The following is a 23,848-nucleotide window of genomic DNA, read 5'->3' as shown; positions in this document are numbered from 1 at the left end:
CTAACTACACGAAATGCCTATTATATATTCTACTGTATTGCTTTTTTAAAATTGTGGTGGCATCCCATTAAATTGTTGGGTCTTGATTTGAAGTCAGGAAAGACCTTGGAGATTTTCTTGTCCCTCTTTTTTTTTATCTTTTTTAATTTATTAATTAAAAAATTAAACAAACAAAAATATTAACGTATCATTTCATTCTACATATATAATCAGTAATTCTTAATATCATCACATAGTTGCATATTCATCATTTCTTAGAATATTTGCATCAATTTAGAAAAGTAAATAAAAAGACAACAAAAAGAAAAAACGATAACAGAAAAAAAAAAGATTATACGTACCATAACCCTTACTCCTCGCTTTCATTTATCACTAGCATTTCAAACTAGATTTATTTTAACATTTGTTCCCTTTTTTAATCTTTTTTAAATTTATTGATTAATTAAAAATTAACAACAAACACTCGTCCCTCTTTTTTACTAAGTTATAAAAAAATTTGGAGTGTATTTTTAGTGTCATAGAGAGCAGTGAAGCTTTTCACAAAATGTCTCTTAATGGCCTGTCAGTGACACAACATTGACCTAGATGTCATGGTTAGTGATGCAGTGTGATGCTTCTCGTGTTAGTTAAAAACTTTCCACCTATTGGTGGCCAGGAAAAGACCACATACAGTTTTGATTCTCTGAGACAGTGTGCTCATTTAGATATTCATGTAGCTACATTTATAAATCCTGTATGGTTGAACTTAGGCTTTGACAGACCTTTGAAGGAGAAAAGTTTCTTAAAATGTAAAAACTCAGGAGTTAAATCTAAAAGGGAAGAACAAATGTTGAAAAACCTCAAATTATGATTTTAAAGATCAAATTGGGGTGAATGGTTAATGCTGACAGAGCTAAAAGCGCCATCATGTGGCCCAGACTAGGGGATTTTCACACATTGCTTCTTGGCAGTAAACATAGTATAATCTCAGAGGTGCGGAAGCCAAAAACCTCTGCAGAACAACTTCTATAACCTCTTCCTGACAGCCACCTCTGTTTCTTGGTATACAGAATAAAAGTTTTCTGAAACAGATTTTAACATGTCTCAGATTATATTTGAAAATTCCCACCACATGGGGGAAATTGTAGACTGCTGTTTCTGTTGGTTTATACATACACATATTTATGTACATACATACACAGTTTTTTGGCATAAGAAGTTATCTCCAGTATTAGATTTACTTTGCTAAGTTAAAACTAATCATCTTTGTATATAGTTCAGTGGAAATAATGATGAAATATTTGTGAAGAACCAGTTTGAATGTATTCTTTCAGATGGTGACTTACTTTTGTTTTGTTTTGTTTGAATTGTATTTATGAAAAGATAAAAAAGAAAGAGCAATGTAACTTGGTGGCAGTACAACTTGATGCCTTTTGCTTTCTAAAACAGCATATAGCAAAACAAACTCAAGTTTAATATTGAACCTTTCATGTAATACCCCAGAAAACTCAAATCTAATTTTTTTAGTGTCAGATACCATTCTCCATTTTATGAATTGTGAGTCAGGGAAGGTTTGTCTGTTTATCTAGAAACAGTGTTCAATATAGTTCTCTTTACCTGAAGTCTGAAAAAGGAAACAAGGGAAAGTAAAGTAGTAGTTTGTAAAGTATGGTGTGCTGTAGTACAAATAACTTGGGCTTTGAAATCAGACCTAAGTTCAAGCCTAGATTTACTAAATGTTAGCTGTGTGATCATCAGAAGTCAGTTAACTTCTCAAAGCTTTGATTTCCTCATCTATAAAATAAAAGCCATACATTGCGTGAGGGTTAAGTGACACTGCAGATAGGCTGATTTTTTCTTTGGCTTCTTTAGAAGTTGAATTTTCTTTTATTAGTGTTTTCCTAAAAAAAAAATACTGAGTTGTGTAGCTGGGGATTTCTTATAAAATTGTTTTAAATTGCATTCAGAATAACATTTACATTTCAGTTACCTCCTAATACATCCATACTTGGACCTCATCCTTATTTGGAACTATTCTCCCTCCAAGATCTTGTAATAAGAGCTTGCCGTCACTGACCACAACCTCAGTCTGTTCTACAGCGATCGCTCCTGCATCTCCTTTGTGACCTTAGTTTGACCTCCTGTCTCTGTCTTAGCTCTATTCTTCTACATTGGCAAATACTTATTATATTCATTTTCTCGAACTCCAGTCAGCAGTTACAGTACTGTCCCCTCAAACAGTACCAAGTTCTCCACTCCACTCTGTTACCTTCTGCCATGTGCCTTTCCATACTCCAGTCAGCCTTTTTCTCCAAACTCAGGCTGCTGAACATTTTATTGGGAAAAGTTCCTGAATTAAACCATTAGCACTTTTGCTGTCTGTCTCCTTTAATTCAATCCTCACAGCATCCTTGAGGAACTATGTTACTGTTCCAGTTTGCCAGCTACTAGAATGCAATATACCAGAAATGGAATGGCTTTTTAAAAGGGGAATTTAATAAGTTACAAGTTTACAGTTCTAAGGCCATGAAAATCTCCAAATTAAAGCAAATCTATAAAAATGTCCAAACCAAGGCACCAAAAAGAGGTTACCTTCACTCAGGAAAGGTTAACGAGTTCAGCATTTCTGTCTCAACTGGGAAGGCACAGGGCGAACATGGCAACATTCTGCTAGCTTTCGCTCCTGGCTGCTTGTTTCATGAAGCTCCCCCGGGGGCGTTCTCTTTCTTCATCTCCACAGGTCGCTGGCTGGTGGACTCTGGTTCTCTCATCATTCTGTCGTGGTTCTGTGACTCTCATTCTCAAAACGCACTCACTTCAGAATGTCTCCTCTTTTTATAGGATTCCAGTAAACTAATCAAGGCTCACGTAGAATGGGTGGAGACACATTTCCATTTAATCAAATTTAGCACCCACAATCGATTGAGTCACATCTCCGTGGAGGTGATCTAATCAAGTTTCCAATCTATAGTGCTGGATAGGAATCAGAAGAGAAGACTTTGCTTCCACAAGTTTGATTAAGATTAAAACATGACTTTTCTAGAGTATGTAAATCCTTTCAGATTGGCACAGGTGCCCATTTTATGGATGGTGGAATTGAAGTTCTGAGAGATTGATTGGCTTATCAAGAACACTTAGTTCATATACAGAAATTTAGGTTTTAAACCTAGTTCTGTTTAGCAACAGAACTTTGGGTTGCTGTGGCTCTGTTCTAGTGCAACAGATTGAGCATTCTGTTGGGTTTCAACTGTTTACTAACAATTTTTACTTTGTTTCCTATTGTCTTCCTAACACGTTCAGACCTTTTCTACTCTCCTTAAACTTTAAACTCAAGGTTTAAGTAGTAGATAATTTAACTTCCTACTTAACTAAGATGATTGAGGGCATCAGCAGACTCTCCTTCAACGTTTTTTTCTTCATATGCTCTCTTCTTTCTCTACTCCTTGCTAATATAGTATTCCCTTCTGTGTTACTGATTCTTCTCTCAATTGGAGGTCATGTTTTATTATTTATTCCTATTTTCCCTCTTTCAAGCTCTTCCTTTCCTATGGTCTCTTCTTCTTAAACAACAACAACAACAAAAAAAAAACCCTAAAAATTTCAGTTTGATTCAGCATGTCAGTAGTAATTGGTGATCTTAGAGAGAACCATCTCAGGGGAGTAAAGAATACAGATTCCAGGAGGCAGAGGGTTAATGACTGAATAAGAGATGTGGAATTAAAAATGATGAATTCAGACTTCTTTATAGTTATCTTATATTGAAAGCGGGAGAAGGACTGTAATTGAAGGAAAGGCTTTTAAGAGATGGGATAGATTGAAACATGATTCCATGCTGAAAGGAAAGAAAAGAAAGGGAAAGTTTTGTTGAATAAGACCGGAGAGTAAGATCCACAGGATAAGCTTCAAACACTTTTATATGCAAACTGTATCTGTCCTTATAGGCCCAACTGAAATGACTCTTCTCTGAACCTGTTCTTGATTGGCTCAGCAGGAAGTTTTTCTTTTTCTCTAATTTCCTGCAGCAGCTCATATATCTCTAATAGTACTCATAGAAAGAGTAAATTGAATTTCTGTTCTTAGGCAATGCACTGCCCACTGACTTATTTTGCCATTTCTTTCTAAATTTTTTTCTATGGTATTTGGGGAATTCCTGAACTCCACGGGAATTTCTAGAGCAGGAATGAGAAATACTGATTTCATCTGTATGTCTCTAGATGTGTGATACTGAGAAGGATTCTGAGGTCTTATTCAGAGTTTAATGGGAAATAATGCCTTGATCAGGTAACTATGTCTTCCACAGCTAAGGGGAGTATTGGCAAGAAGGCCATCCCCTGCCGTGCCACCTATACTTGGGACTGTACAAAAGATGACTGGATTATTTAGATGATATTTGTATAGTTAATGCTGTGATTATTTATTATGCAGACAATTACTCATGACTGGCATTTTTGACTAGGAACCTTTAAAATCCATAGCTCAGATGAGCTCCAGTTCCAATGCATTACCCATTTGCTTGAATTTAATGGCAATATTCTGACCTTTAATGCAGCCCTTTTTGTCCCTTTACATGGGATTTATGCTCAGTGCCTTATCTTCTGTTTCCTGGGCACATAGTTCCTTATATTTATTGTTTAATCTGCTTTGCTGTCCTTAGAAGAGACTTTTTATGAGTTGCCTCCGAAGTGTTTTACGGGTTTCCTGCCCTCTTGATTTCGTTTGCTATTTTGTTTGTTCCTTTTTATATTTAGCCTTGTAAGATCTTTTCCATCCCTCATTTTTCTATCCATGATACCCAAAAAATGTAATGTTTGATATTGCAAAGCACAATTTTTCCTAGAGTTAAATTAAATAATCTTATCTACATACTTCAAATCCATAGTACAATACAGCTCCTTCTCAGAAATTAAGGCAAAAAAAAAAAAATCCTTTTGACCTTATAAGGGAAATACAAGAGAATTATAAAGCATAATATCTCCAGGAGCTTATAGTCTAGTTGAGAAACCAAACATAACATAAGGTGGGTAAAACATTTAGGTAATAGTTCTAAGTAGGCCATAGAGGAGTACATGTTTATTAATTGTATAAACAGTGGTAACTCTGGATTTTAGAGAAGGGGGTCATTACTTTGGTCCAGGTTAATCAGAATAAACTTTGTTGGGTTGGTAGAATTTTAACTTAGTCCTGAATTATGAGTACATTTTAGATAAGAGATTAATCCTGGCTTTGTGTTGGTAAGTTTCACAGTACATTGCCTATTAATTTTTTTCTTAACGAGAAAAATCAATATGAACTCTTTAATTATATCTGCTAGTGTAGTTGTAATAAACATTTGAAAGTGTTTGGCATGTCACTTACTATATTTCTGCTTTCAATTTTCTGTTTCTGTGGTTTTGGTCACAGGCATCCTGATTTTCAGCTGCTAAAGGAAGGACAAAGGTATGGCTGAATCAGTATTGCTTAGCTTCCATATTCATTTTAATAGAAACATTAAGAGTAAACCAGGTGGTAAGAGCTCTTGGACTTCCTGTTCTGGTGCATTATGTAAGTTGTCCCATTGTAGCCTACACAAAGAAATATTTGACCTGTTTAGCTTTTTCTTTTGTGATGGTAGGTTGGTGTATTTGATCTGGAGGATTTATTTTACAGCCATTCCTACTGAGAAAGTCTAGTTGAACCTGTTTAAATATGACACAGACACAACTTCCATCTGAGATACTGTGGTTCTTTGTCAACTAGATTGTGCCAATAATACTTGTTGAAAGATTTTTTTAGTCTTATTTTGTAGGCTTTCAAGTCATTAATGTATCAGTTATTAATTATTTGAAGGACTATCTAAAGCATTAGTAGAGATTCCAAGTTGTGTTTTTTTTTTTTCCAAAATGCTCCTTACGATTATGCTTACCCTACTATGGCTGTCTCTCAAAGCATATCCTTTAACTATCAGAATAAATTTTCCTGGTTGTTAGTTACCATCTTTGTTAAGTGAAACTGAGTACAAGTGAGAGAAATTTATTTGTTGATGCATTTCTTTATATTTCAAAATAATCAAGAAAAATATAACTGCTTTAAAATTCCACCTCCAATACAAAGAAGAAATGTATAAATTGAAATATTTTTGTTTTTATGAGATAAACTTTTAAATTTTTCTTTGATACAAGAGACAATCCCATGGCTGCAAAAACTAATTTTTTAACAAAAAATTATATCTTATAAGGAACTCAATTGTCAACTTTTTTCCATTCCCATCCACAACATCTTTTCTTCTGTATTTTACCCCCAAGCAAGCTTCTTTACCCAGAATCCTTCTCTTCCAAGTCTTGTATCTGATATTTGGGTTTGCTTAAGAACAGCTGCTCACCTATCCTTATTTGGTGTCAAGTTTGTATTGTCAAAGCTATTCTGTGCCTTTGCTCTTCATACTTCTGTGTCTTTTTAAAACCTAATCAGAAAATTGCAGGAACATAGTCAAAGGGAAAATCATTTTTTTATTGTTAGCATACTGTTACAAATCTGACTTTTCACATTTAAGTATTTCATTAATAAATGTTGGTCTGCCAAATTTATTTTCCCCTGTGATTCCCGTGATTTTTATTCTCACTGTGGAATCTTCTCTGTGACTCTCAGCCAAAATTGGAAAATGTTTACCTGTCTCTTTCTGTTTATCTTTCTATACCTGAAGAAGAAGTCCTCTAAAATACTGTGGGGCTAAAACAGTAATGAAGCTTACAAAATAAAAACATTTTTTTAAAGGTCATGTAAGATAGTCACAGAAAAGAAGTAGGCAAAAACCAGAATAATCTAGCAGGATGGAATTACCAAGTTTTACTTTTTGCTGTACATTTTACAACTTAATCAAAAAAATGTACAAAGAAGATGAAAGGAGACTGTATCACAGGTATTATAGTATTTATAGATAAATTGTTGCCTTCTTATCATCATCAAAGCCTATAAACAAGGCTTTGGCTACAGAATAAAAATTTCTACCCTGAAAGTTACGAAGTATAAAAACTGTGGGACATTGCTTTGCTGTTATAGTTATTTTGTTTATCTTTCCTTTTACAGAGGCCATTCTGGAGAAGAAGTACAGCTATGCGCTAAGGCCATTAAAACATCAGATATTGACAATCCTGTCCATTCTGCAGACCAGTATGAATCTAGTTCTTCTAGCACTCATAGTGATAGTTGCAGTGATAATGAGCAAGACTTTGTTTCCTCCATTCTACCAGGAAACAGACCAAATGCAACAGATATAAGGCCACAACTCCACACAAAAAATGTAATGAAAAAGGAAACTGGTCAAAAAGCTAACGTGAAACACAAAGACAAAAAACAGACGGTAGTAGATGTCACTGAGCAATTAGGCAATTGCAGATTAGATAGTCAGGAGAAAGCTGCTGCCTGTGCACTTCCTTTACAGAATATACATAGTCAGATTTCTTCAAGTAATCCTTTGCAAGAAAAACTAAAAGCTTCAGAAAATTCTGAAAATAAATATGATAGTTCAAAAATAACTCTTGTAGGCATAAGTAAGAAAAGTGCAGAACATTTTAAGAGGAAATTTGCCAAATCACACCAGGCTTCTCAGCCAGCCTGTGGTTCAGTGCAGGTGTGTCCTGAAGTTGCAAAGACAAATTTACTTAAAATCCTGAAGGAGACTTTGATTGACTGGAAGACAGAAGAAACTTTGAGGTTTTTATATGGCCAGAATTACTCTTCTGTATGTCTCGAACCCCCTTCAACTCCTCTGGTGAAAGCAGAACCTGATGAAGAAGACTTAAACTCTGACCCAGATAGTCATTCCCCAGACTTGAGAAAATCTCAGAACAGCTTGGATGATTGTTTGCTTTTCAGGGGTTCAAATACAGCTGTTAAACCATTGCCAAGTTATGAGAACCTGAAAAAAGAAACTGAAACATTAAATCTAAGGATCAAGGAGTTTTATAGAGGACGATATGTTTTGAATGAAGAATATACCAAACCACAAGACTTAGAAAAGGTATGTTTTAATGTTGATGAATTTTCTAGGCTGCTAACATGGGGAACTCACTGTTGCAGAAAGAAGAATATTGGAGAAATAATTGTTAAATTTTCAGAAGTTCCCTTTAATTATTCTACTTTTATTTTAAAATATCATCTCTAGTTTTGGCATTATTATTTTCCAAATAATTTAAAGTTTGCCCTGATAAATTTTCATAACATGGAACATTTTTCTCTCATGTAGTGGTAGCCTAGAAAGGTGGGGTAAGTTTTCTTTAAAACCTATTTCTTCCTGTGGTAATTTGCCATTTCCTTTAATGGTATGTATTCTTTCAAATACCTACATGGGATGTGTGTCTGTATGTTTTATTTCCAGTGGGACTATATACTGTGAAATAAACTACTAGTGGAATAGTAAAATATTTATTTGGGAAACATGTCTATTTAAAATATTATAGGTGAACGTAATATAGTAAAGGTGACATTGGGAAATGATGTAGGAGAGAATAGAAAGAATATATTCAGGTTGACATAGGTTTGACTCTGCTCTGTCACTAGCTGTATGTAAAGTTATTTAAAGTCTTTTGAGTCTATTTGTTCATCTGTAAATGGAACTATTAATAGTTTCCCTTGCACAATTGTTAATGAATTTTAATGTAAAATTTTTATCCCAGTGCTTGACGTATAATTGGTACTCAAAAATAGTAGGTATATGCAGAGACTGAATTTATTTAGCTGAAATTTAAGAAGAATCTATTAATATTTATATAACCCAATTTTGGTATTTAGAATACTGTCTGGGAATTGAAGTTATTTGACATAAAGAGGAATGGGTGATAATCTCATTTTTACCACAAAACTTTGTTACTAAGCATTCTGAATAAATGTGGCTCTAAATTTAAGAACACATTGGAAATTTAAAAAGTGGATGGAAGTGGAAATGTAGTAAATTGTAGAGATATCTTGTATTAATATACAAGATTACCTAGCCCACAACATACCTAAAATCACTTCAGCTGTATTAGCAGACAGCATCCATAACTTTTATATTAAAATGGGAGAAACATTTATCTGTCACTCACCTGCATAAACCTAACTTGTATATCACTTGTTTTGTCATTTCCATGTTTATCAGCCTTAAAAAGAAACTGTTTTCTTCAGTATCTTGGCCCATAATCCTTGAAGTGTCTTGTTAGCTCTCTGATATCTCAACAAATGTGAAGTTTTCCCCCACTTTTTTCTGTTTGTGGTGGGGGGATTGATCTGAATTATCTTATCTGTCATTTCTAAAAGTGGAACTGCACAAAATATATTTCAAGTATTTGTTCATTTTAATCATTTAACCTCTTACATTTCTATAGCAGTTAGCAATTTATAATGTCCTTTTATTAACATATTCTCATTTAATAAAGGTAGTTATCAGTATCCCTGATATACAGATGAGAAAACTAGCTCAGAGAGCCAAGTGACTCAGCTCAGTTTTGAGCTGACACCCAGGTCTTCTAATTTTCAAGTCTAGTTCTATATCTTTTGTACCACAGTTATAAACTTTTGTTTTAATGTTGATTGTCCTTTCTTATCAGAGCAAGATTGTAAAATTATGATTCTGTTTTGCTTTGTTTAAAAATGTGATGCAGTATGATCCCACCTTTCCACTGATAGACTCAAGTTCCCAGAACCAGATTAGAAAACGCATTGTACTTGGAAAATTGAGTAAAGTGTAAGTATGTTATTGTCACTCTTGTTTTGTATTATTTTTAAATTGACTTGGTATTTGTGAATTCATAACTTATAGGTATTATTCTTGAATTTGAATATTTTGAAAAATGAAAATTTTACATTGATTTCTTCACCTGAGAAATTAGATATTTGAGATCTCTTAAAGCAGCATTGAAAGGATGTCTTGTGTAGAAAACACAAACCCTATAATAAAGAGGAAGTTTGAGATTATGGGAGTAGAGAACCAGTCTACTCATTTCCAGTGAAGTCAGGAAAATATCAAAGTTAGAACCATTTAAATACTGATTTGTGGTAAATGTGTCACATCAGTTTCACATTTTAATATGACTATATAAAGTTTTAAAAGCTTGTGAACTCACAATGCATATATACTCATAGAACCATTTCACACCCAACAACTTGAGGTTTTGTTCAAGTCAACTTTGCATTTTAACTTTTAGCTTCTCATGGCAGAAATTGTTTTTCTAATTAACCTAGTCATAAATGGTATTTAAAAATTGCCATCTTGGTTTCTCTTTTAAAAAGTGCTTGAAAATCTTTTTCCGGAGGTGTGAGTGCTGTCTTGAGCTTTTCAACTTGCATTTTCCTTCCTTTTTTAGCAGAAAAGATGGAGCAGTGTTTTCATTTATTGTTTAAGGTGCTGTACAAATGGAAAAAATCTTAACTTCATAGCAGTTTGAACATTTTAATAACTCATATATTCTGGAGGCCATAATATTTTGAGTAACTCAGGTGTAAAACATTACCTGTGATATAATGCAAAGTGTGATTATTTTACTTTAAAATGCATATTTCTAAGCAAAACTTAAATTTTGATTGGTTTGTATCTTGATTTGGTCCTATATAAAAGATGAATTAAAAGGAAGAACTAGCTTATTCTTATTTTTATAATTTAAATAGATGTTAAATGTTTATTGAGTGACTACTGTATACTAGGCTCTTCATATTAATAGATTAGTATTACTTTGGCACAAAAACGGTATAAATCATCATTTATCTGTCATAGGACAAGAAGTCAACCTTTGATTTTAGTTATATGGGTTTTGAAATTAGGATGGAATGACTGTACTTTCTAATCAGTAGGTAGGGATTTATGTAGAAATAGTTTTATAGAGTTTTTAGCTAATGATAGTACCCAGTTTTAAATTTAAGACCATATAGGCATATCATTGAAGAAATTCTGTTCATTCTTGGTTTTGGCTATGACAGAGGATACCAGAAAGAATCCTGCTAGAAGATTGATATTGGCACAGAAACTGAATTTGAGAGGAAATGGAATGACTTAAAGAAAAGGAAGCACGAAGAACATTGAAAGCAGTTATAGTGGCATAGGGCTTTTTCCTCTCTTTTTTTTTTTAATGAAAGTAACTTTTTTTCCTTATTATAAAAGTTATATCTGATTATAAAAGTAAGTCCTTATTTGATTTATAATTTAAACAAACCTAGAAAATTAAATATGGACATGATATTAGATAATATTAAGGATTTATTGTTCATTTGGTTAAGATTGATTATCTTATTGAAGTTATATAAGAAAACACTTGTATTTAGAGATGCATATGGAAAAGGTACCCTGATGTCGTACTTGCTTTACTTGATGGGGAATGTGATTATTTTATTTCACTACTTTATAATATTTTATATTATTACTTAATAGTTTAAAGTATTATTGCAAAAGGAATGAAGTAAGGAAGGAAAAATGAAACAAATATGGCAAAATATTGGGCCGTTGACTCTGTGTTCTCTCTATTTTGAAGCTCGTTTGAAACTTTCTTATTAAAAAGATTTTTCAAAAAGTAATACATACTAATTACAGATTTAGGAACTACAAAATGGTATAAAGAAGAAACTAAAAATCACCTGTAATCTCATAATTTAGTGGTGGCTACCATTAACATTTTGTGGTTTAGCCGTGACATATATATTTTCATTCCCTTTGATTCCCTCTATTATAGGATAAACATAGAGGAAATGAAGTATGTTTGGTCTGACATGTATCATATACAATAATATTATATATGTTTTTATAAAAAGAGGCAATACTCTGTATGCATTTTTCATTTACCATTTATCATGAATATCTTTCCACATTAAAAAAATACAGATTTTCATTACCATTTTAAAGGCTTTAATTTTTTTCCATTTTATGGGTATACTATAATTTATTTAGACGATCACCTGTTGATGGACATTTGGTTCTAGTTTTTCCCTACTAAGCATAATTTCTGTAGCAAGCATCTTTTTTATGTTTATCTGATCATTTTCTTAGGGTAACTTTTTTTCATAGTAAGCCCTTTGAATCAAAGAGTGTCCACATTTAAAATAATAATATATACTATAAAATTGATCTCTAAAAATGTACCAATTTCCACTCGTAGTAATGAGGTTTAATAAGAAGAGATCTACCACACCCTCAGGTTGGGCCATTTGCAGATGGTTCTTCTGGCCTTAAGTTCTTTCCCTTTTGTTCTTATATTTGAAAGTAAACAAGTAAGAAAAACTTAGGGCAAGACGTTAGATAGCAGCCAGAAAGACTTTTTGTATTTCAGCATTTATAACACTGTAACATAGGCTACAGAGCATAGTGTGGAGTTACTAAAAAATGTTTCCTGTCACTTCTCACAAGTTATAACCCAGTTGAACTGTTTGTTTAAAATTGTCACTGATATGACTGACTCCACCTAAGTGTCATTATTACCTACAGAAAATCCAAATTTAGACATAACTCAAAAAATGTATCTGTATAATTATATTTTAAAGGAGATGTATATATTTTTTATTTGCAGATTGCCTAGACTTTTGGACCCTCTTCAGATTACGTTAGGAGATATTTACACACAGCTTAAAAATCTTGTTGGAACTTTCAGGTTAGTGTTAAATATAAAAATTCCTTCTAGGTTATTTTATATAATTTAATCCGTAAGTAAATGCAGGTGTGCAGAAAATAAATGACTTAACCTTTAGTGTCTTAGCTCTAAATACAATTGTGCTTGTTTGAAATGATGTATGTACCCTAGGAAAGCCATGTTTTAATCCTAATCCCATTTTGTAAAGGCAGCTGTTTCTTCTAATCCCTATTCAGCATTGTATGTTTGAAACTGCAATTAGATCATCTCTCTGGAGATGTGATTGAGTCAAGAGTGGTTGTTAAACTGGATTAGGTGAAGGTGTGTCTCCACACATTTGGGTGGGTCTTGATTAGTTTCTGAAGTCCTATAAAAGAGGAAACATTTTGGACAATGAGAGAGATTCAGAGAGAGCAGAGCAGAATGACATAGCCACGAGAAGGAGAATCCACCAGCCAATGATCTTTGGAGATGAAGAAGAAAAATGCCTCCTGGGTAGCTTTATGAAACAGGAAGCCAGAAGAAGCAGCTAGCAGATGATGCTGTGTTCGCCATTGGCCCTTCCAGATGAGAGAGGAACCCTGACTGTGTTCACCATGTGCCTTCCAGATGAGAGAGAAACTGACTGTGTTCCCTATGTGCCCTTCCACTTGAGAGAGAAATCCTGAACTTCATTGGCCTTCTTGAACCAGGTTATCTTTCCCTGGATGTCTTAGATTGGACATTTCTATAGACTTGCTTTAGATAAGACATTTTCTCGGCCTTAGAACTGTAAACTAGCAATTTATTAAACTCCCCTTTTTTAAGAGCCATTCCATTTCTGGTATATTGCATTCCTGCAGCTAGCAAACTAGAACAGATGTTCCATTTTCCCTTCCACTAAGTAGCATTGCTTCTATCCTCTGTTAAATGTCACCCCTTATTTTCTGAAACCTTGATGTATTTAGCTTTAGATTATTTATGGGATAACCTAGAATTAAGAGGGAAAATTTGTATCATGATAGGAAGGGGGTAAACCAGTTAATATCTTGGATTTAATAGATGACAGCACTGTACTAGTCACTATCGGTAATACAAAAGAAGCACGGTGCCCATCATGAAGGAAAAACTCCTCTGAGAGATAAGATGAGCACAGTGAACAATACAAGGCAGTAGGTAATTTAATACTGAATTGTGTGGGATGGACTTACACTGCAACAGAAGTACAAAAAAGGAGAAATTAGAGAATTGTTATCAGTTGAAGTGGAACAGTTAGGAATTTTCTAAAATTACCAAGGTAGAAATATTCAACCAAGACTACGTTCTCTCTACCAAGAAGCATAGGGTTAAACCCCTAAATACCTTACTAGTAAAGGTATACCAGCTATACATTTTGGCTAAATGCCAAATGGTCACGTATTAGAAATCATATTTACCTGAGCTGGATAGTACCATGACCCTCCTGGAAAATCAATTCATCCAAAAAATTGTTATTATAGTTTATTGTTAATAGTAGTAATCTGACTTTAAGAGTTTAAAATTATAGTGCAGGTACCATATTTGGCACTGTCAGATTTTAGATTCACTTAGAGTTACTGTACTGCACGTTGGTAATTTCAAATATTTATTTGCCATTAGTTGGTACATTTAAAAATATTACCTATCTTTTTGTGTTCTACAAGTAATTCAGAGACATTTTCTATAAAATGTTTACTAGAAGGCGCTTTTTTCCTGGGGTTCATAACTTAGGCAGATCTCAAAAATTCTTCATTTTCAGCCACTGAAAAGGATCATTTTTAACACTTTATGTTTAAATATATGTGTTTAAATATTTAATCTATAGAATGAAAACTATAGGAGTTGTTTTCTTTAAACATTCTGTAACGTCTTTTGTGGTGAAGTTTGATGAATAAGAACAAAATGTATTTGGGGCACCTCATTTTTCTTTAATAACAATTTTGTCTTAACACTTTTTTGTTATTAGATCTTGATTAGAGATTATATTTGGATTGCTCAAATGTCTTGTTTTTTACATGATTTAGGAATTTTTCCTTATGAAATTTTGAGGTGTTCTATTTTTAATTTATATCACAGAATGTGAAGAAATCCCTAATAGGATATTTTTTAAAAAGATTTATGGCTTAAATGGAAGTAAACAACTAAAGCTTGAATACAGCTCTTAAAGACTGCTTTTTAATGTTATTAATGTTAGTACATAATACAGGTCTACAAAAATTTGAATTATGATAAAAATCTAATATCTATTATTCTGCCTTATATTATTATTTAAATTTTTATAAATATCTTGTTTCCAATATATAATGTTCTTGAGGAAATAATCCACTTGTACTCTCTTAATGCTTATATAATCTATCTTCCTGTATAATTGAAAGTTATTACTAATTGTTTTTATGCATATAATTAGCAGTTTCACAGACAATATTATTGGAGTATTTTATTCTCTGACCGATAGCATAAGGAAATAAGGACATTTTCAGTCTATTTCATTTAAAATGTATATATTTGAGATGATTGTTCAGGTAATAATAATAAGTCTGAATGATAATGATGTGGTTATTCAATCTCAAATTAGAAATTGTTACACTAATTAAGTATTATAGAAGCGTATGCAATCACAATATGATTGATCATACAAAAGTTGAAGGATGCGATGTTTCCTAATAGGCTATATTTTTTCACATTAAATGAAGGTGTTTTTTTAATCTGGAATTCTTTGTACTTGAGAATTTCATAGATATTCTTCTGAAAGTTGTGGTAAGAAAGACAAATTGAATTCACAATTGAAAGTTATCTCACTTTACATATCAATCTGAAGCTTTTAGTTTATGATAAATGTAATACTGATCAATAAATTGTTCTCACGACTGAAAAAAAATTCAGGGATGCCAAAAATGATGCTCAGACTGACCTAGGTCTTTGGAAGCCTGGCTGACTAAATGCATTGCCAATTTGAGGTTTTGGGTCAAACACCAAAGCCATAGCCAAACCTCTGCATCCCTGTTAGTGATGAAGAGAAGCACACTTGTTTCTCAGTTGTTCTAGCTACCTACCACAGAACCATGTACTCAAAAGGAAAAAAAAGTGTCTAATAACTGTCTATACTGATGTTAAAGTTTGAATAGATATATTGGAAACACTGACATTTAGGATGTGTTCATTTTATCATCCTGATAAAATTAAGGTTTATCAGGCAATGACTGTCGTATTAATAGAAAAGTAATTAATACAATACTCACTGTGTGCCTGGCTATGCTTGGCACTACGTATATTATCTCATTTAATTTCCAAACAAAGACGTGGTGTTATCCTCATTTTACAGATAAGGCATGAGAGGTTTAAGTAATCGCTCTCAAATCACACAACTAGTAGTTGGGTTTGACACCACTCTGTTTAACCTCAGAATCCATACTTTTTACCACATCATGTTTCCTCTACTCTTGATAGATGAAATATTACTGATCATTTAAAGCAGTATAGATTCAGGTTTTTACAATGATTTGCCTTAATTCAGAGAAAAGTTTAAATTCCTTGCTTTAATACAGAAGGTCAGCATCCTCTGTATTTGACTTTCCACTTGGTCACATGGTTACTGATCTAAACTAGATCATTAAAAAAATCTAAGGAATCTTATAAGAAAAACTTACAGTGTATTTTTTGTAACTGTTGCTACAATGAGTGTTACTACTCTATTCTACCTTGTTAAAAATGTTTAGATATGGTTTAGCTCCTTTAAAGATAAATTTTCTGTCAATAAAGCATCAGGTTGGCCTTCAGAAAATGTTAGTAAAAGCAGAAGAATAAGGCCCTTTTACTACATTAAATTGATCTTTGGGGTAAGAATGAAGAGACATGGGACTATATCCCACCCGTTTCATTAGATGAAGCTAAACTCTGATTTGACTAAGATCTTATAGTACTTAGCAGTAGAGCCAGGGCTTCTAATTCTCAGGCCGCTGTTCCCAACCCCATGCCACATTGCCTTTCTTTCATACTACCCTTTTCCTATACAGCTTTTCCATGAAGGAATGAGTTTCTCCTTTACTCAACAAATGCTTATCAAATTCCTGCTATGTGCCAGACTTACACAGGCACTGGGATATAATCTCTGCGTTGAGCATCCTACCACCTAGTGTGGAAGACAGATATTAGATAGTTACAAGAAATAAACTAAACAGCAGCACAGTACAGGGAGTTATGGAACCTTATCATAGGGAATTAGCCTTGTCAGGTGGGGAAGGTGTTGGTATTATCAGAGTCAAGTTCTCTGGGAAATGACAACAAAGTTGAGACTTAAAGAGTGAATACTCATGTAATTTGAATTGCATTGTTTTTCCCAGTCTCTGAAATGGCAGCCTTATTGACAGAGTAGTCCAAAAATTTGTCTGTTTCCCTCACATAGATGCCAACAGAATAGCTGATATTCAGGGTATGTAGATGGATACAGCAAAGAGAGAACCAGGAGTCTCACCAAACCAAAATCTCAAAATCTCAGCCCCTGCAAATTTTTGTCAGGACAACTTGAAAGACCCAATGAACATAATAAAGTTTTTGGGTTTTTTTTACCTTTTAAACATAAAAGGTTTTGCAGGAAATCTATTATTGGTTGCCTATAGAATCATTAGTATCAAAGATGAAAACAAATTTATTATATATGTATAATAAAATCATTATTAGCTTTTTGGCTATCCCACATAAAAACACCACTTAAGAGAGTTCTGCGAACCTCTAAAACCATACCTGTGACACCTAAGGTAGCCAAGACAAGAGGCACAGTGTTCTTTAGTTTTGTTAAATGTAGTTGCAGACACCAGAAAACTTTCAACTTTTCTTTTTTCCTTTTATATTTATAAATTATTATTTCTGTTCCCTTTTTCTGTTATTGCTGTTCTGTAAGTATACATCCTTTCCAGTTGTCTACTGCATATTTTACATTAAATTAACAAAGCCTATATGAAATGATATGATGTTTGAGGTTTGTTTCAAAATTATCCAGATTAGGGGTAGTGGTGGGTTGGAAGTTGTATAAATGCAGCAACATTGGTCAGGAGTTAATAACTGTTGAAGTTGTGTGATGAGTACGTGGGAGTTTATTTTGCTAATGTCTCTACTTTTATATATGTTTGATATTTAATAAAAAGTTGGGGGAGAGTAAGAAAGAAAATGCATTATTTTGGTAGAGGATGTTGTAAAATTCTGTTCCAAAAACCTTGATGTTCAATCAAGTAAATTATCTTTGAAAGTCTCCTTTTAATTTTAGTATCTGCAGATTAATAGCTTCAATAAAAATTGTCTAAATTGGATTTTCTGCTGTTCAAAAAGTGACAGTTGCTTAGAGTACAGAATGGCCTCTGGTAAGGTAACTGATTTGAGGTCTTCACATTCTGACAGGACAAGTTTCGCAGATGTGTGACTAGGGCTAGGGCGTCTGTGTGAATACTCTGAAAAATAACGCCATGTTGATGCCGTGTTGAGAAAGCTTTTGAGTCAATATTGACGGTGGGAAAGAGTTGACATAAATGACCATATATGACCATATCCTTCTCTTTGAAATAATAATCAATAATATGAACTTGAGGAACAGTGATTCTCAAGCCAGTTGTGCCTCAGAATTAGGTGGGGAGCTTTTAACGACTGTGGAAATCTGGCTACAACCCTAGAGATTGCGTTTCATTTGGTTAGGGTTGAGTCCAGACATTAGTATTTTTTTTAAAAAGCTCCCCAGGTGATTCTATTGTGCAGCCAAAGTTGAGAGCCTATTTTAGAACCCTGAAACATAAAGCGGCTTTTGCAGCTCTTTGAATTACCTTTCCCTGGTGAACAAAGCTGTCCTTTCCACTGAATGCATCGCAGTTGTTTATCTGGAATGTTGCATTGATTTACTTGTCATAGTGGGTCTATCAGAAGCTGCTTGGTAAAGATTCACTGTCGGGGTTAAATCAAGATATTTTTCCAAATATGTACTTGAATTCAATTATATTTTGACACAAAGTCCTTACGTTTCATGTGATTAATCTAAATATTTTTGCAAGTCTCCATTTAATTTCAGCTTGTATTTTGAAACTGCTTTTTTTAAAACTTTTTTACTGTATAATATATATATACAAAGCAAAGAAAGAAAAAAGCAGTAATTTTCAGAGCACTCTCAACAAGTAGTTACAAGACAGATCCCAGAGTTTGTCATGGGTTACCATTCCGTCCTCTCAAATTTTTCCTTCTAGCTTCTCCAGAGTATAGGAGGCTAAAAGTAATAAATATTTTTTTTTTATCATCACAATCAACTTTTATTTTCTTTTTTGTGAAAAATAACATTATACAAAAAAGCAATAAATTTCAAAGCACATCACAACAATTAATTGTAGAACAGATTTCAGAGTTTGGTATGGGTTACAATTCCACAATTTTAGGTTTTTACTTCTAGTTGCTCCAAGATACTGGAGACTAAAAGAAATACCAGTTTAATAATTCAGCAATCATATTCATATGTTAAACCCTACCTTCTCTGTATAACTCCGCCATCACCCTTGATCTTTCTGTTCCATTCTTTAGGGGTATTTGGGCTATGGCCATTCTGACTTTTTCATGTTCTAAGGGGCTGTCAATAATATGGCATTGGGAGATGGAACTAGCAATGTTCTGGAGAGGCTGGGCCCTCTAGGTTTCAGAACTTATCTGGTTCAGGGACCCATCCAGAGGTTGTAGTTCTGGAAAGTTACCCTAGTGCATGGAACCTTTGTGGGATCTTATATATTGCTGTAGGTGTTCTTTAGGATTGGCTGGAATGGTTTTGGTTGGGGGTTGGCAAGTTATGACATAGCAATGTCTAACTGAAGCCTTCTTTAACCCCTTTTGGTCAGGATGGAATTATTGATCCCTCAGTGCCAGGGACAGACTCATCCCTGGGAGTCATCTCCCATACTGCCAGGGAGACTTTCATTCCTGGATGTCATGTCCCACGTAGCAGGGGAGAGCAATGATTTCTCTTGCAGAATTAGGCTTAGAGAGTGAGGCCACATGTAAGCAACAAAAGAGGTCCTCCAGAAGTGAATTTTAGGCATACCTATAGGTAGGCTAAGCTTCTCCGCTACCTACAGAAGCTTCACAAGAGTAAGCCTCGAGATCAAAGGCTTGGCCTATTGATTTGGGTGTCCCTATAATTTGACACCATATCAATGATTCCCTGATGGTAAAGTTTAATAGTTCCATATTTTTTCTCCCATCCCTCAAGAGACTTTGACAATACATTTTGATTTTCTACTTACTATATTCTAGGATGTATCCAGGCAGTACATTAAACTATACAGGATTAAAGGCCCGCGTTCTTAGTCTATGCTCCCTGTGTTTCAGTTGTTTGAATGAGCTCTCCATACAGGTTGAGTTAGATTGTGTGCTACAGAAAATTTAGGTTCCAGACAAAATAAATCTTTCTTCCGTTGGCCTCAGAGAGGGGTGCAGTTCTAAAATACAGACAATGTTTTCCTTACTCCTGTGTCCTGAAGTACCATAATCTTGACCTGATCAGCTTCATTCTTATCTCTAAATAACCAGGTTATAGGTAATTAAAACAGCCTCTCAAAATCCAGAAATAATTACCTCTGTGGATTAACTGTGTCTGCTTTTTAAGAGCTTACAATCTAGGCCTGTTTTCTTACAATCACTTTCAAAAGGAGACCATACAATAATTGTTCTTTCATTTCTGGCTTATTTTGCTCACCAAACATCCCACAGTTTCATTCACATTGCTGAATGCCTCACAACTTCATTCCTTTTTGTAGCAGCACAATATTCAATCTTATTCACCATCTTTTGTCAGTCTTCTTCTCAGTCAGTGCATCCTTCAGCCACCTGCATTCATTAGGCATCATGTGTAATGCCCAAAGTACACAGTCTGTTGGTACTCTCAATTTTAGATAATTTAATTGTTCTCAAGAGAAAGATAACCAATAAACTCTCACCAAATAGGAAATCTAAACCTCTTCTTAACTCTTGTCCCTCCCCCCATTATTTACTCCTGCAGTTGCTGTGGTACTGCTGATGTTTTCCTATTAAACATAGCTCATAGCATGCAATAGCAGTTTTTCCCCTGTACCCCGGACTTAAACATTCTTTGTACATGAATCATACTTTTGAAGTAGTTCTTGCAGGAACTTATTTATGTTTCTAGTGTTAGTGGGACACATAGGTCAATACAACCCCTTCCAATCTTGTTCACTTTCAATTTGGTATATGACTTTTAGACCCACTAGAGAACCGCCTTCACTTCTATCTATTCCCTTACATATGAGTTAACCTCATTAACTAACCGGTCACCCATCTCTAGCTTCTGTGTATCTGTAAGTCTCCTATATTCTATATTATAAGCATCTGATTTTACCATTACCATGGTCATAAAAGTGGAGTCATACAGTATGTGTCCTTTTGTGTCTGGCTCATTTCACTCAGCATTATGTCCTCAAGGCTCATCCATCTGGTCATGTGGTTCAGGACATCATTTTGTCTTACTGCTGCATAATATTCCATCATTTGTATATACCACATTTTATTAATCCACTTGTCTATTGATGGACATTTTAATTGTTTCCATCTTTTGACAATTATGAATAATGCTGCTGTGAATATTGGTGTACAAATGTCTGTGTCACTGCTTTCAGCTCCTCTTGCTATATACCAAGTAGTGGTATTGTCAGGTCATAAGGCAACTTGATAATTTAGTTTCCTAAGGAACCGCCAACTTGTCCTCCATAGAGACTGTACCATTATACGTTCCCACCAGCAGTGCATAAGTGTCCTGACTTCTCCACATCCTCTCCAACATTTATAGTTTCCAGTTTGTGTAATAGCAGGCATTTTTATAGGTGTGAGGGGGTGAAACTATGTGTTTTTTAAATACATAGTTTTTTATCACATATTATTTTATTTTTTGACTTACCTCTCCACAAATAAGCATATTTATTTGGCAGCTGTTCTGGAAATTATTTTGGCTCAGCAAAAGAAAGGCTGTGAGAGCAGATAAACTTGGCTAATCTGTCGCTACTAGTATTTTAAAGTAAAGACCTTGTCTCTTGTGTTTTCTGCGGTACCTGAAACAATAGTTATAAAGCAAGCACTCAGTACATTTTTGCTGAATGAGTAAATGAATTCATAAAATGTTAAGTCTGTTTTAACTCTGGGAGATTTGAGTACAATAGAAAAGAAAATTCTATTTACTGTTTTTGCAAGTTTTTCATACATGCTCATCCTTTGACATCTTTTGATTGTGTGTTGTATTCTCTTTTAGAGGCTAGAGAACAAAAGAAAACAAAAATCCCTTCCTTCATGAACCTTACATTCTAGTTGAAGGGAATATAAATTTTTGAAAACATAATCTATGTAGTGTTACTATGTCTTAGTATAGCCTTTACTCCCTTTCTCGATCCATTCTCCTCTTTCTCTCTAGAAGCAGAGAAGGGGGAAGGTATTGAGAAGGAAAGAAGTTGTGATTTTAAACAGGTTGTTGAGGGATGATCTCCTCAACATAGTTTTCCCTTTTGTTAATACTTTGTATTAGTGTGTTATTTTTGATGAAACAGTGTTATAATTATACTAACTGTAGTCCATTAGGGTTCACTGTGGTGTAATACTTCGATTTATACTCTGAGACAGATGAAGCGCAATATTGGTGGGCTCTGAACAGAGGAATGCCAGGATCTGATTTACGTTTTTAACATCATTCTGGCTGCTGAGTTGAGAATAATAGATGGGCAGAGGCAGGAGTACAAGTTAGGAAGCTATTTGGGTAATCTGCCCAAAAATGGTGTGGACCAACCAAAGTGAAAGCAGTGGAAGTAATAAGAATAAGACTCTAGATATGTTTTGAAGGTAAAACCATCAGAATTTGATGACTGGTTGACCACATGGTACAAAGAGTCAAGGTTAACCACAAGATCTTTGGCCTGAGCAACTGGTTTATGGAAGGGTAGAAAAGCAATTTACTGAGTTGGGAATGTTTCAAAAGGACCAAGTTTTTAAAATGAAGGTGAAATGCTCACACTGTACTAAGCTTTGTTTTGTTTTGTTTTGTTTTGTGTTTTTTATTTTTCAAAATATGTTAGACCATTGCACGGAATTAGTTTGCATGTTGGTGGGAGATGGCAAGAACAGTCCAAATTCCATAGGGCAAGCCATCAGGGCAGGCTGGAACTCTTGGGCACAAGCTAACGGTGCTAACTGCTATCCACAGATGGAATTTCCTCTTCCTCTGGGAAGCCTCAGTTCAGCTCTTAAGGTCTTTCACCTGATTGGGCCCACCCAGATTGTCTGGGATAATATCACTTACTTAAAATCACCTAATTATAGACTTTAATGACAGCTACAAAATACCTTCATAGTAACACCTAAATTCAGCATTTGAATAACTGGGAACTATACTGTAGCCAAGTTGATTCATAAAAGTGGCCATCACAGCAATGAAAATAATTTTAAGTGTTAAAATGAGCAACATAATTTTTAAGTTCTGTAAACATTTGAAATTGATTTGATAAGTATATTTTATGAAGTATCATTATTCCTTTTTAGCCATACATTATTACTATATGTAATTATTTAAAACATGCCTCACAACGTGATAACCATAAAAATATAAAGGCTTACATTCCAGATAAATAAAAGCAGAAACTGTTGCAATAAGACAATTTGACAAGGGTTCTTATGTCTTTATACTAAATAAAAGGAAAACACATAAGCAAAATTTGTTACATACAATAGAAAATGAAACTCAAAAAACTTTCTTCTCAGTTGAAACCTTTACCTCAGTCTGGTTATCAGCTATCCAAAACTCTTTGTTTTGGTCAATAGGTTATAAATTTAGCTTTCCTGACAGTGTAGGTTAAAACTTTTCATAGCAGCCAGTGTTTAAATTAAAAACATACTTTTATGTTCGAGAGATTTGCTTCATAGTTTCCTTAGAATTAAAAGTGATTGTGGGGTGGGCCACGGTGGCTCAGCAGGTAAGAATGCTTGCCTGCCATGCCCGAGGACCCGGGTTCGATTCCCAGTGCCTGCCCATGTAAAACAAACAAAAAAAAGTGATTGTGTTTTAAAGAGAGATTGATGTTTCTTATTTGTTATGAAAGGGTCCTTGTGTTTGTCTATTTCTACATACCTACTAGCAAATTAAAGATGTTACCATCTGCTCCTAGCTAGCTAAGGATTGTATCAAAAATAGGTATTAGAAATAAAGATAGATGATAAAGATCGAGATGGTGTAATCTAGGAATGCCTAGAGTATATAATGATAGTGACTAAATGTACAAATTTTAAAAATGTTTTTG

At 34.1% G+C, this 23,848-nt stretch overlaps 1 protein-coding gene across 7 annotated transcripts in view; it reads left to right on the top strand.

Annotated features, from left to right (window-relative positions):
• RPAP2 (RNA polymerase II associated protein 2) overlaps nucleotides 1-23,848 on the top strand; it is a 206,149-nt gene that overhangs the window by 83,421 nt on the left and 98,880 nt on the right. For all 7 annotated transcript variants that reach the window (XM_077120272.1, XM_077120271.1, XM_077120275.1 and 4 more), the window contains 4 exons: nucleotides 5,380-5,415; nucleotides 7,042-7,975; nucleotides 9,594-9,676; nucleotides 12,483-12,563. In XM_077120272.1, the coding sequence (XP_076976387.1) occupies nucleotides 5,380-5,415; nucleotides 7,042-7,975; nucleotides 9,594-9,676; nucleotides 12,483-12,563 (1,134 nt within the window). The remainder of the gene's footprint in view (nucleotides 1-5,379; nucleotides 5,416-7,041; nucleotides 7,976-9,593; nucleotides 9,677-12,482; nucleotides 12,564-23,848) is intronic.

This window comes from Tamandua tetradactyla, chromosome 11 (genome assembly GCF_023851605.1).
Source record: "Tamandua tetradactyla isolate mTamTet1 chromosome 11, mTamTet1.pri, whole genome shotgun sequence".
Taxonomy (NCBI): domain Eukaryota; kingdom Metazoa; phylum Chordata; class Mammalia; order Pilosa; family Myrmecophagidae; genus Tamandua; species Tamandua tetradactyla.
The sequence above is the reverse complement of the archived record's forward strand: the minus strand, read 5'-3'. Positions and strand labels throughout refer to the sequence as shown.